General features: G+C 36.1%; 2 protein-coding genes across 5 annotated transcripts in view; both read right to left on the bottom strand.

Moving 5' to 3' along the window:
• The window catches only part of LOC110384364 (RNA polymerase II transcriptional coactivator), a 132,280-nt gene that overhangs the window by 48,898 nt on the left and 69,202 nt on the right, over window positions 1-14,180 (bottom strand). The window contains exon 1 of one of the 2 annotated variants that reach the window (XM_021345619.3): window positions 8,442-8,451. The exons of the other annotated variant lie outside the window; for it this stretch is intronic. The gene's annotated coding sequence lies outside the window, so the exon portion shown is untranslated. Of the gene's footprint in view, window positions 1-8,441; window positions 8,452-14,180 lie in introns of those variants that run through there. 2 annotated transcript variants of the gene reach the window in all.
• Window positions 7,560-14,180, bottom strand: part of LOC110384339 (hemicentin-2) — a 54,545-nt gene continuing 47,924 nt past the window's right edge. The window contains exons 7-12 of one of the 3 annotated variants that reach the window (XM_049840406.2): window positions 13,763-13,783; window positions 13,410-13,613; window positions 11,878-12,076; window positions 11,085-11,468; window positions 10,432-10,785; window positions 7,560-10,094 (exon numbers count right to left, since the gene is read on the bottom strand). In XM_049840406.2, the coding sequence (XP_049696363.1) occupies window positions 9,916-10,094; window positions 10,432-10,785; window positions 11,085-11,468; window positions 11,878-12,076; window positions 13,410-13,613; window positions 13,763-13,783 (1,341 nt within the window). In that variant the 3' untranslated portion in view covers window positions 7,560-9,915. Of the gene's footprint in view, window positions 10,095-10,431; window positions 10,786-10,882; window positions 10,907-11,084; window positions 11,469-11,877; window positions 12,077-13,409; window positions 13,614-13,762; window positions 13,784-14,180 lie in introns of those variants that run through there. The other 2 variants (XM_049840407.2, XM_021345576.3) reach the window with 2 other exon arrangements.

Consider the following 14,180-nt stretch of genomic DNA (forward strand, 5'->3'; position numbering starts at 1 on the left):
GATTATCCAACTTTTCATTTAAATTTTTAAAATAAACTTTTTTTATTTTTATTTCAATAACTGCTAAATGCCACATTTTTTATTAAATTGAGCTTTTCGGAATCCGGATATCTGTTTTTTGAAAGGTCTTATGTATTTATCATACGTAACCCATTTTATTCATATTGTAGGCGGGAGATTTTACTAGCTTATAACGCTTCCACGAATTCACAAGTTTATACAATTTCAATTGATGGTAAAGATAAAAATAACATTTAAAACATCACTGAAGCAATATATTTATTTATTAGAATTATGAAATGTACCCAAATTATCAGGTATATTCTATTCCTTAGCATAATATTTTGGTACGGCTAAAGGTTTATTTTATGTAGGTAACTGCGTATAAACGTAGTTGTAATGAATATTACCTTAATAATTGATAAAGAGGGGTTATGTTCTGTACTAACAAACACGAAATAACAGAACATGTACAACGTGTAGTATCCTCAATTACATTATTATTGGGAACGAGAAGGACTCGTGCGTTCAATATTTGTGTTAGAAGATATATAATTCTTTATTTATCCAAAACTCCATCCCGTGGTTTTATTCTTATTAAGAAAGGCAATAGAAAAATAATCGTTTAAATTACTTACACAAGAAACAGATTTTATTTATTGCCCCTTAATAGATTGCCCATGTAACTGTAAATCTTCAATCAAACGTAAAAATATTTTGAGACTAAACCACCTGAAAGAATACCAATTTTAAGCCAGGATGCACACAAAACACTGGGAACAGTGGAACTTGTTTACGTAATTACTAGAACACACGGCAAGTTATTTCCAGTTTTATTTCCATCCAGTATTGTTTAACGATAGTAAAAATAAATTGCAACCAATGAAAGCTCCCGATCACAATGCCACCGGCAGACAGAACGGGATTGAGCTGAACATTCACGTGGACGCGGGGTAGTGTACCATATACACCTTTATGTAGGAGGCACTAGGAATTTCACGCGGTTCCAGCCGCGTTTGTAATGTATGGAATTAGAAGCGGCTAATATAAAAATTCTGTTAAACCGTAAAAGTGTACAAAAAACTCTTCTAAGTGATTATTAAAGTAAGTCTTTCTCAGCTGTTTAACAGTCTGTCTGTTCGCGATAAATTGGGAAACAGCTGAAGGGATGTTCGTGCGATTTTTGCTAATAGATAGAGTGACCTGCAGAACCGTAGTGGTAAGCTTGTTAATGGATAAGGAGCTTATGTACGACAAACATGACGATTTATTGCACTTCATTCACTTAATTAATCTTCGAGCTACGCAGCTGACAGATACATGATTAACATAAGATGTGTATGATATCTACTCATATGCATCACACTGTTACCTATCAGAATTAAAATGTTCTTTATCCGTGAAGAAAAATGTACAACAAAAAGCTATTTCGGGTAAAAGAGTAATAACGTGGAGCAATAATATCGACATGTTCGCAATGTTATAAATAGCTTTGCAATTTTTAGAAACGTCACTTCCACCAACATTTTTCCCGACTATGGTGGAAATACATCCAGGTAAGTGAGCTCGCTTAGCCCTGGCGTATTCAAAAGGTCCATAATTTAGACTGGGTGAGGTGGAGCGTACGTACAGTTGGGCTTTAATCGCTTCAGCTGCGCTAGCCATTCTTAATGGAGTTTTAAATAACACGGTAACTGTGTGTCTCCGTGGCTTGTAATAAACAAAGTAATGTTGCCACGGCATATAGTTATGTAATGTTTCATGTCTGATATACTGTCCGAAGATACAGAACTAACACTGGTTTCGTGTACTTTCAGGAAATAAAATAGGGAAATATATGGTGCATTCTGCGAGCTTTTCGCCGGCGAGTTGTACGTAAAGCTAACGGCGTGCTGGCAATAAGTAACTCTTGCTGATCTCACTGCTACCAGGATGTCAGAAAGCGCATGAAAGATAAATTAACGTGGTCGAATTGCAAGCTCTCTAAAAAATTGGCGAATTCGTGCTTACACAGCGAGCATCGAGATGAATGTAAACACCATCGATAGCCGAGTGCTGCTATTGAAACATAATCTATTGAAGTGGCCACTCTGAAAATAACAAATTAGAATTTTTATGTTTTATTTCATGCATAATTTCCACGGTCATTTTACATGCACGTGTTCCCTAATTGAAAGTAATATTAAACGTATTTTCCCCCGTGTTCTTAATTTTAGCACCCTTGCGTATTTTTTAAAGAAGAGTCTTTACCTACTTTTTGAAACCGGAAAATATTGTGTCTTTTTAAAAGCGTAACTTATTTCTGCACGTTTTTCCTCTCTAGATATAATATTTCATGGGTAATATAAGACATGCTTTAACAAAATTGGCAATGATCCTTGAAAGTACGCCATTGTATAACAGTTACACATTCACGAATGTTTCACAATATTGTTCAGTGATATTTTATTTCAGGCATTGCCACAAGTTGTAGCTGTCGAATGAGGGGTAATGGATTATAATAGTATACTTTTGTTATTTATGAGCTTTCGATTTACTTCTTCATAAACAAAAACTTACTTCTGACTAAGGTACGTTCTCAACGTAAAGTTCATTTCAAGGAATTATATTCGTTAGTCAATAGTGACACGGACCGGGATTTGTGAACACAAACCAAAATTGATTCAGTATCCGCAAGTAGGTAAGTATTCCGAGAACCCTGCTGTTATTTTAGCTGCAAGTGGATGGTAATTCTAGGGAATACGATTCTAAGTCTGTGTACTAAGTGTATACCTGAATATCTCCGTATCATTGTTTTTTGTCCCCAATAAATAAAATAAAATAAAATAAAGTAATTTCCACGTAAAAGGGCTTAATTAGAGATAAAGAAAATGAAAACCTGTTACCGATTTCGATTGCTGGTTTATTTTCCGTGTTGGTCCTAAATGTCCTTGAAGGTTTTAAGAAACTTTCGTTCCTTAATCCGATAGTTCTTAGATACACGTGCACCTCAGTGAACACGTTAAGCTGTCGGTCTTAGGCCTGATCTTCCTCCGGTCGTTTCGGATTGCCATCAATTGCCGGTCAGACAATGAGACCCAAAGATTTGTTAGATAGTGCACCTGTCCCAACGTCTACCATTGTCATAGCATTTGTCCACCTCTATAAGAATGTCTTTCATAGCTGCCTTGCTTTCGAGCTTGCCGCTCTGAACGACAATCGGTCTGAAAGTCATAATTATTTTTTCTGATGTTTATATAAATTGTAAATCACATTTTTTCATGTATCGTGTTACCTATTAATTTCCTCAATCCTCCTTCGTTTGAAGAATTCATAACACAAAGTAATGTAAAATAAACACCTTGTAGAAATATAACATCCAGTGTGTATTAAAAATGACATCATGTGACTAGCACCATCAAACAGGTTTTTGTGCAGTAAGTACATAGGAATTTCTTAATTTATGTTCAACTGGTTCTGAAAGTGACGCAATATTGGACTTTTTTCTATAAAAAAGTATCGAAACTTTGATAAAAGAATTCGGCGAATATTTTCTGTGTAGGTGACGATAAAAATTGTTTCTATTTATAGTTTCTATACCAAAAGTTATGGAGCGTGTCACCCTAAAATAGGGCTGCCAACGCCTAAATTATTAATGGCAGAGAAAAAACTTCAAAACCGCGTACATTTTGGGGAAATTGACTTTCTCTGAGTTCCGACACTTAAAAAAGTAAATATTATATTTTTAAAGTAATCGTAAGGAATTTTGTAGACTGTATTTTAATAAAACTGCAGTGCTTTTACAAAACAAGTGTGCGTACCTTTATGATGCTTAGGCTCCTTTTTGACAGAAGGACTCTACTCTGAAATTCAATTTATTCTTCAAACGGGGCTCCTGGACTATCCAGAAAGAACTAGATGCTTACGAGTATTCGGGGAATCCTATCCTAACGCAGCCCTGAAGAAACGGAACAGAAGAAACTTGGGTGTGCCCATGGCCTTGCTCTTTATATTTATTTCACACTATAAATTAAACTAGGTTGTCCCTTTCAAGTTTACTAGGTTAAATAATGTTCTACCTTTATTTTAAGGCGTATAGTATTTTATTATTTGCTTAATCTGATTTATTGTTCTCCCTAGATGTCTTGTTGGGTGTGTTTAGTCATAAGTCACGTTATCTGGGTCTGTAGGAGGATAAGAAATAAGTCAGGCGTGCAAAGGCAGAGCGTTACTACATATTTTTGTGTGATCAACGTCTTTTATAAAGTAAAGCTTATCCTTTGTATGAACTGCTTACGTAGTGTAGCGTTTATTTAAATGTTTTAATGGAACCTTGGATTAGTTTATAATCTCCTTATGAGAGGCTGAATCTTCATTATTGGCAGGTACTTATTCTATTCTATTTAAATTACAAGACACTGGGTTACCGTCTCAAAATGAGGCTTTTTAGCCACATAAAAAAACAAAATATTTTATTTATTTCTATTGTATGGATATATAAACAGGTATGACCGTGTTTAATATATGTCGCCAGCAACACGTATTAATCGAACGAGAATCTTTGTCTGGGATATAGTGCGAGCGTTATTCTATAGTATTATATGCTTCAAAATTTTAAGATTTATTGCTTAGTTAATCTCCCTAACTATCAGATAGGCTGTCGTCTCTTAGGAACAAAGCATTTCTGACTATTTGCACGATTGCTACGAACTAGAGAACAGTTAATCTAATAAGTTTGACGCGGAATTCCGAGTAGTGAATTGACAGATATCTAAGCAGAAATAAGTCTGGAATTGCCTTTATTTCAGAGAAGTTTTGTAATTTCACGTTAAAGAAATTTCAAGTTGCTTATATATCTTGAATTCTGGAACCGTTAGTATCAAGACATAAATAAGTTGTACTTTAAAAAGTTTCCTTATAAATACGCTTTAATATGTTGAGAACTAAAATTGAACACATCGCGTTGTGAACTCACTTCTATTATTATTGAAATATGCAGGCGTAATAAATTATAAAGACATGTGAAAAGAAAAAAATACACTCAGTTATTATGGACAAAATTTATTTAATAAGTCTTACTTGTGGTTTAAAGTACTATATACAAATCGTAACATTAATTGTAATTCTTATCTATAATAAACAATGAATTTGATATCCTTTGTTGGAAATTTTAATCCTCATTTTCACTTCCTTGAGTATTGCGTTTAATTTCTGCAACATACGTTCCGAGTACATTGCTTAATCTATAATTCGACTATAATTAAACTTGTCGAAGTGAACTCAATGGCCAAGAACGTGGAAACGTGGATAGACATTGATTAAAACCTATCAAATATCCATATGGCATATATTTATATGTTCACTTAAGTACTTATTTATTGTAAATTACAATGTTATTGTAAAAAAGTACCTACCTATTTACAAATATCGATGGTCACCTTTAAATTTCATTTTAATATGAAATAATATAAAATTATGTGTGTTGCGTTTTCTTATACATATAAATAAGCAAATATATATAGGCAGTGTTCATAATGCGTACATATGTGAGTATAATTGTTGAGCATTTAGCAGTAAAGTTCGCAATAAATAACTTTGCGTTTCTGAAGTTAGACATTTGACTCATTGTGCATTTTTGTTCGTTCCTACAGATCTTCTCGAGAAGTTTTGCTTGTCCGTAGTTGGCTATTACTATTGACTTCACAATACAAAAATAAACAAACAAAACACTACTAGTGTGAGACGTGAAATAACTAGCTTCAGTAACACAAAGCTATTTGTCGCGAACTGCAATCAACGTGAATTACAATAATTCAAAAATAATCAGCTTATTATACCTTGGCAGTGTTAAAATAAACCTGTCAGAAGCACTGTGAGAAAAGACCGAAACGTGAAAACATATTTTCACAAAGTGCAATAAATATTATGTACGACGTAATAGGTGATAAACAGTACAAAGTGAATCGGAAAATCATTTATTAATTTCCTCGAATGGAAGTCGATATGAACGGTGGCGTGTCAAATACTTTCCCTCGTTTGTAATCATCATTGATTGTCGGAACGTTTACACACATGTGTATTTGAAATAAGAGATCAATAGACTTTCTCCCTATAATATAAAGTCTAAACAGTTGAGATACATTTTACGCGTACATTTTAATATCTATTTGCGATACGGAAAACTTTTAAATGAGATTTGAACCTTCCACGTCCTTACTCTACGAGAATAATTGACAAGTGACAAGTATAATGTAACACCCACTTAATTTAACATCTGCCATCACATTGACCGTTGGACAAAGTCACTGACCTCTATATTTACACACTGGACCGGCTGTTCCGTACGTTTGACAGCAATTTTTTTGTGCCCATTTGAAGCGCCAATATCGTCTAAGCGAGTGTCCACAGAACTAATTTTGACGTATAATTTGAATTGGCTGTGAGAGAAGTGTTTGTTCATTGGTTCACTGTAAAATAATTTTAGTACCACGGACACTCGCTACGTCTAACAGCGCCAAAATGGCGATTATCAAACGGGCACAAAAGCACGTTGACAACAGCCTGTCCAGTGGTAAATATAGAGGTCAGTGGACAAAGTACATAAACAATAAATAAAAATGTCAATTAAAAAAATATTAAATACTCTAATTTCTAAAATTTATAATTTTATTAAAATAATGAGAAAACAAAATTGAAGATTCTTTTTAAGGTGGGCAATTTCGTAATTTTAAGCTACAACTTATGCAAAACAAAATGGATTGATGGTAGGAATAATTAGAGATGATTCTGTACTTTAATAAAATTCGGAAATAATAGTATAATTGTTATCTAAAAGACGTGCCTAATAATCAAGCTTCTAGTGCCGCTAATTACCAAATTACGCAAAGTGTAATTAAACACAGACTATAAACATAATATAATTTACAAATGAATGAAATAAACGAAACTCAAAATCTCGTGTTTCTTATTTAAGTAGTCGTTCATAATAACGTTTACAGTAGATTGGCACTAAAACATAGCTTGGGAAACTCCTGAAACCGTCACAATTAATTTACCTACTTTCGCAGATATAAATCTAAAATAAGTTTCTGAAAAGCGTTGTTTTATGTTTTAAGTAGATTTTGGAATTAAGTAAAAACTTCAGTTGCATTGTATTAAGTATCTAAATATACGTCATTTCAGTGTAGATAATATATATCTACTTAAAAATATCTGATGAATTGTATGTCGTAGGCACCTTAGACTGACCGTCACAGTCTAAAAAATCTATAGATGCTTAACCACATAAGTTTCTAGTTACAAAAAAAGACATACTGCATCTAGCTAGAATTTTAGATTAAAATGTGTATATTAGATGCCTATAAATTATAGTGCTTTACACGTGAAAAGAAGCACTTGATAAATTCGTGAAATTAGCACTTTATAGACATTCTTAACACTTTCGCAATGAACATTTATGAATAGTACCACAAAGGCAGTGCTTAGTAAATTCATGTCACAGTTAGCCGTAACTGAAACTAGTAATTAAAAATAATATTTAGGGGACTTTCAACGTCGTCAAAGTCTGTCATATTTCTTAAAAAAACACCGTTTACTAAAGATGTACAAAAAATAAGTATGCTTGTAAAAGAATGCGAATGCGACATTAAAATTCACGTCCTGCAATGTATACTTTGAATCAGGTAATACATTAAAGGACATAAATGTGCCACGTACATACTATGTGAAATATTACACAGACATGTCCCCGAATTCTAGTTTGACAGTCTTTTGTCGAGGGCTGTAACCACGGGCATGGCGCACAAAGAGGTTATCTAGGAATGAGGAGATTTGGCTTCGAGGTCCTCAACCCTAGGCAACCCGAAGACACTTGTGATAGAAATCAATACACCGCAGTGCATTGTCTGAACGAAACCCTCACTACGCCCCTGGCTGCAGCCAAAACATGTTGTTATTCCATACATCTAGATCATTACGCGTAGATCTGAGCCCTTAAACAAACCCTAAGAACCCATCACTATCAGAAAATAATATCAAGAGTATCATCCCAGAACAAACATTGACATAACACGGGTGTATATTTACAGTTAACCAATATTTATCTTATCATAATATTTGTGAAACCAATAACATCATTCTCATAATTAATCTTATTCTATTAAAGATCTGAACTCCTCAATATTCCAATAATGCATTGTGATGAATGCCGTTTGAATTCCTTTCAAACATAATAGAGTTTAAGAGACTAGAAATTACCAAGTGACATGACATAAGATCACGCAACAAAAGCGTAATGGCAAACTAATATTTGCGCAAAATGATTTGACTCGTGTGTCTGCAAAAGATCCTACGGTTATAATTTGTTTTGTGTGCTTCAACGTTCTAACTTACTTTGAATGAAACTGCGATGGAAAACTTAATTATTTTTCTGCAAACACATTTTAATATAGAATAAAATGTAATTACTGCCGTTGCTAAACAATGTTCCGGGGGAGCCGTAATCTTGTGCCATCATTGCAATTCATACAGAATTTACGCCATTACCAGATCACGTCTTAAGGCCGCGTTACCAGGAATTTCGGGACATCGACAAGATTATTTGGCTCAGAATATTGCTTGGAGATTTAAATCAGCACATAATTTCTTGTCCAATAATGAGTTCTCTTAAAATGTTGTTGGTATATTAATACTGTGGATTTGTATAGCTTATTCCGTTATTAATTTTATTCGAATAGAGCTGGATGTATAGCACAAATGTTAGTGGTTCCAAATTCGTCGAAATTGAAATGAACGGCGGGGTCATTGACAAAATCAGAATGGGAATGTTCCGGAACAAATGAATAGCGAGCGCGATCTCTGTCAGGCCAAATGAAGGCTCCATTACTTCAGTGCTCGTAAACTCTACGAACGTTCCATACACTCTAGCATCACAATTGACAATGTCGATAATGATCACTATACTTCTACACTTCGATGATTTATTTACACCACTCGCACCATACTTGCATAAGTCAATTATAAACCACATTTACAAAATATGAGCTATGGAGATCACATATCATTCGTTATCGTACGAAACCTTTATAGTTTCGAAATTTATATGAAGGACGAAGGCAAAATAGATTTTACTTATATAAGAAAAAGAGCTTACTTAATACGTTCTATCGCTTTTGTACCAGTTCTTCGCGATAGAAAGGTATTTTAATTTAAGAACTAAGCGATTTTATGGCAACTTCCTTATCTTAAATACCTTTGTATTATTTAACAGTACCTCTTGATGAAACTTATAAAAAAGATATACAAGAATAGTAAATCCAATTCTTTCTCATTATAATATTTGAGAAAAAAAATGGAATATAACCATCTGGGGTTTCATTTTATACCGGATTGCATATAGATAACATAAATGCCCCAAAAGGAATCATAGCTTTATATCGACTTCAAGATTTATTGTCTATCGTTTATGATGACAATTAAATCTAAAAAAAAAGATTCAGTTAATCACCTGTGAAAACGTAATTTGATTTCCGTTTTACGATATAATAATAACACTTTTAGTTTCACGGCACTCGCGAAGTTTGTAAGTCCGTCACACTGGCTGGCTTAATCTAGTTCAATTTTCCTTCCCTGTATAAAAATATTTTACTCGACTTATCACAACAGAATTACTGTTCTCACGCACTAGCTACACTTATCTTGTTATCATTTGTAGGGCACCAGCTGTGCAAAATCCATTCCGATGCATGACCGCCAACTTCACATACAATACGAGTTTCACGCAGTAACAGCTCTCGAACTGACTGGCAATGAGAGTTTATGTTGAGCCTGCAGATGGGGGCAACAAGTGAAGGGAAGTCAGGGGCGGACTCGGGGCGCGACGCGACACGAGCGCGGCCGAGCGCGGCCGGGCGGCGCGCGGCCAGCTTACAGCCGTGTTCATACGATGATCTCGCGGATGACGCGGCGCGCGCGCGAGTTGGGCGTGGAGTAGCCCGACTCCAGCGACTCGTCGTAGCCCAGCGACATGTGCAGCGGCTTCTCCTCCGCGCCGCCCTCCTCCGCGCCGCCGCGCATGCCGTACTCCGGCAGACCGCTCACCTCATGGTACGGCGACTCTGATGGACGAAAACACATTTGTACTGCAGCTAGGATATGACGTGTCCCCTCTTGGGTCTCACATTGGAAATTTAAAAAATTGAACTTTTCGTGTTCCTAAATCTATGTGATTCATTAGCCTCTGAAAGGCATTAAAATGAAATTCGCATCTGTTTAGCTACTAGTATAAACTAGTACAAGTATTTGTAAAATGTGTGGGCGTTAGATCATTACAGAGCGGCTACACTCTACGAAATTTATCGTAGTAATTTATGATCTAGTTTTCGTAGCTCGAGAAAAACTGGTTGCGAGCAACAAAGTGTTGCTATTAATCGAAGTATAGGGGGTAAGACTTACCGATATGTTGATCCATGCGTTTCTTGGGTTTGTGCACGGAGGCGTAGGGATCGGAGCAGTACTCCTGGCGGGAGGGGTTCTGCGCGGCTCGCATGTCGTAGTCGCTGGGCGCGGCCGGCTGGCTGGCGTGCGGCAGGTGCGAGTAGTGCGCGTAGTCGTCGATGTTGCGGTAGCCCGCGTGTGAGATCGGGTCGTAGTCGTAGTTGCTCTGCCGGTCCAGCACCTGGTGCGCGGGCAGAGTCGCCGCGTTGTTCGCCGCCGCCATCTTCATCTGCCACAACGAGTCCTGCGAGTTCACGCTGCCCCCGTTGTTACTGTTCGTGTAGCTGTTCTCTATGAAGCCCATGTTTACCCCTGCGAACAATACCTTCCTTTAATCCCGAATTTTATAATACCTGTATGAACGAACGCAACATGCAAAGCGTGCTCTCCAGATATTTCCATTTTTTACCTTCAACGTTGTCTGAAGTTAGTCCTTAGTGATGGCATAATGAGAAAAATAAATCAACATAATAGAGTTGAAATTAAAATGAAATTATACAACTTGTGCTACGACATAACTACGAAACGTCAAATTATATGATAATTACTTTTCGCGTCAAAAGAAAATGTATGAGAGTGATTACACAGATGTGAGTACAAAATGTACTTACAATCGGAATTCGGCATCGGTTGTCCGGGATGAGGTTGCGTGTGTGGAGGCACGTGATACGAGTAGCCTCCTTGTGTTGCGTACACCGCAGTTTTGGAGTCATCCATAGATAGCGCCATATCCATGGAATGTTCGAGAGCTTTGTTCTCCATGCCCGAGCTAGGGTAATAAGGCGGCGGCGCTTGGTTCTGTGGCGTCACCTTAGCTGGTCGCATCGAGTCCATTTCGTAGTCTTTGGATCTGTCTTTCTTGTTGGGCCTGCGTCTGCACTGGTAGATGAGTAGCAATAGTCCGACAAACAGCAGGACTACTACAGTAGTGACGAATATTCCCACAATGGCGGCCGTGGTGCGAGCTGATGTCTCTTTGATATATGATGTTCCAACTGTTTGAAATAAATATATCTATAAGAATGATATATTTGCACTAATATTGTGATAGCAGCAAATAATGTTATGTTTATTTGGCTGCGTTTATTTACACAATGTGAATTATTTATTATTTTACTTATACGCACGCACTTATTGCTTTAAATAAATAATGCGCCTAGTTTTGAAAACGAAATAACACTAAATATAACGCAGCAAATTTAATTTCATATTTCAAAACACGCTGCGGTACAACTGACATAATGTTTATGTTTGCCACTGAATTATCTTTATTTTTTCTTTAACAGATATGTTTTGCAGATTATTAAATTATTACTGTGACGCATTCAATTTATATTTCAACCTCAGTATATTGAACAGGAACAAATTCTAAGATTTCTGCGGAACCTGCAAGTGATTACTTACTCTCGGCTTCGGTGTATTCGCTGCAAACGTCTTGATTGACTTGAAGGCAAAGCTTGAGGCGTATGCGAGGGTTGAAGTCGTCCAGTGGTTGGTCCGTCACGTGGCGGGTCGATGTGCGAGTCTTGCTGGGCAGTTCCACAGTGGCCTCTTGTACCGTAGCCACGGCCCCAGACAGATGAAGCGTCACCGTATCTACCACCTAACACGCAAAAAGTCATAAAGCATCAGTTTCATGACATTGTTATATAAATACCCATCCAACATGACATAAATATGAATGTTTTTCACAGAGGTAATATATGTTATGGCTGATAGGAACATAGCCAAAAGTTGCCGGAAAATTTATTGTTTTCATGATAATTGCATATCTGAACAGCGACGTATAAGCTGATTATTAGGACCTCGTTAATCACAACTTAGCACTGCAGGGTTATTCCGCAACCAGCCAAAACTAAGCTAGGGGAATATCGCCAAAATCGTTACGCTTGGCAGTCGCACAAATATAATCGTTTTAAACTTAGTTGCCCCCAAACTTAACACACTGTTATAAACTCCAATGTAGCTTGTATTTTCATTCCCATTCTCCTTTTGGGAACAATTATTTCTTAGGGAGAATGTCCGGCATTTAGTATCCGACCGGTCGAATCTAATGGCGAACACATTCCTACACAGGATATTTCGGAACAGATAAATATAATTTCTAAATGAAGACGAATTACGTAGACTACCTACTGGTTTCTAAGTGAATATTGACTCTAAGTAAAAACTATAAAACTGTTTTTATTTTATAAATGTACCTATGTTGTAAGGTTTTTCTAGAAAAGAAGCTAACGTTTAATATCTATTCATGAACCGATAAACGTTTATTGTTCTGAGAAATAAACGTACGGGGTTTATAAATTGGCAAAGATTTTGTTTGCTTTAAAAATATTAAATGTACTTTACCTATAAGTAGGTATTACATACATGTATTTTATAGTCTATTTTTCTTTATATGAAGTTAATCTTACGTAATTTATGTTTTCAGTTCGTAAGCATCGAACTTCGGCTTTTCAAAGAAACGTTAATAGTTGAAGGATTCACTTAATTTCCATACAATATTTAGATATTTCATTGTATTAAGCTTTACACGAATTATGGTCATTACAATTATCCATTCAGGAATTTACGTTTATTCAGTGTATTATGTACTCGTGATATTAATTATGATGTATAGAATTTCATATTACTGATAGGGTTAGTGACCAATCTGAAATTGATAAATAGATAATTGTATTTCCATAGAACTCTGAACATGATGCCAAATGGGTTTTTAACATCACCTGTATTTTTAACCACCATATCAAAATACCAATTATATTAAAATGCAAATTAAACAAGGTATTTTCAGTATACCCAAAGCTTACAATAAAAGCTGTAAATGTGAGCTAATATCAAATAACAGTGAGGGTGTGATGTGCTGGGTATTTGAAATATTTACAGAAAGACAGAAGACCATAATACAGTATAAAATAAGTAAGTGGACCAATTACCTGCCATCCCGATGTACTTCCCATAGTGGCGAGTCCCTCGACGACGCCGACCAGGGACAGACACGTGGGAGTGACGGTGAAGGCGATGGCCTGCGAGCTCGGGTCGTACGTCACCTGCTCCGGCGGGTTGATCTTATCCACCTTCGTCGTCACCGTGATCTCATTCGAGTAATTACTCTGCCCCTTTGTATTCACCGCTTTCACCTGCAGTTGAAAATTCAATTTAGAACTTGGAAGAGGCGAACGACTCGATTGTGAGCATTCTAAAGCGTGTCGAAAACCATAGCGACGGCACAAAACGTAAAGAGAACATTGTAAACTTAATAACTAACGGCACGCGCCGGATGATTTACCTTGAAAACAAATGTGAGTTGCTGTCGGTAGCGATAACAATGAAAAACAAAAATGTAAGTTAATACCGCATTCGGGATAAACATCTAACCAATACAACTAATAAGTATTCTAACATGACATTAATGTGATCTTTTCATTCTATATTATTTCTGTAAGTATGTTATGAAATGAGAATGTGTACAAAATTGAAAATGGAAATTCTATTAACCTATAAAAACCCTCTAAAGTGTTAATAGGCATAATACCTAGTAACCAGAATATTATTGCCCCAAATTATTGCCTTATTCATTGTTGGCAAACAAACACGTAATTGGGTAACCTACTATCATTCAGTTATAGAATAAATTATGACTTCCTGTTGTATACAAAAGAGAAGATTAAGTTACAAATGAGTAGTGTGTCTGGAGTAAAATATTA

This window comes from Helicoverpa armigera, chromosome 13, assembly GCF_030705265.1.
Source record: "Helicoverpa armigera isolate CAAS_96S chromosome 13, ASM3070526v1, whole genome shotgun sequence".
NCBI classification, from domain to species: domain Eukaryota; kingdom Metazoa; phylum Arthropoda; class Insecta; order Lepidoptera; family Noctuidae; genus Helicoverpa; species Helicoverpa armigera.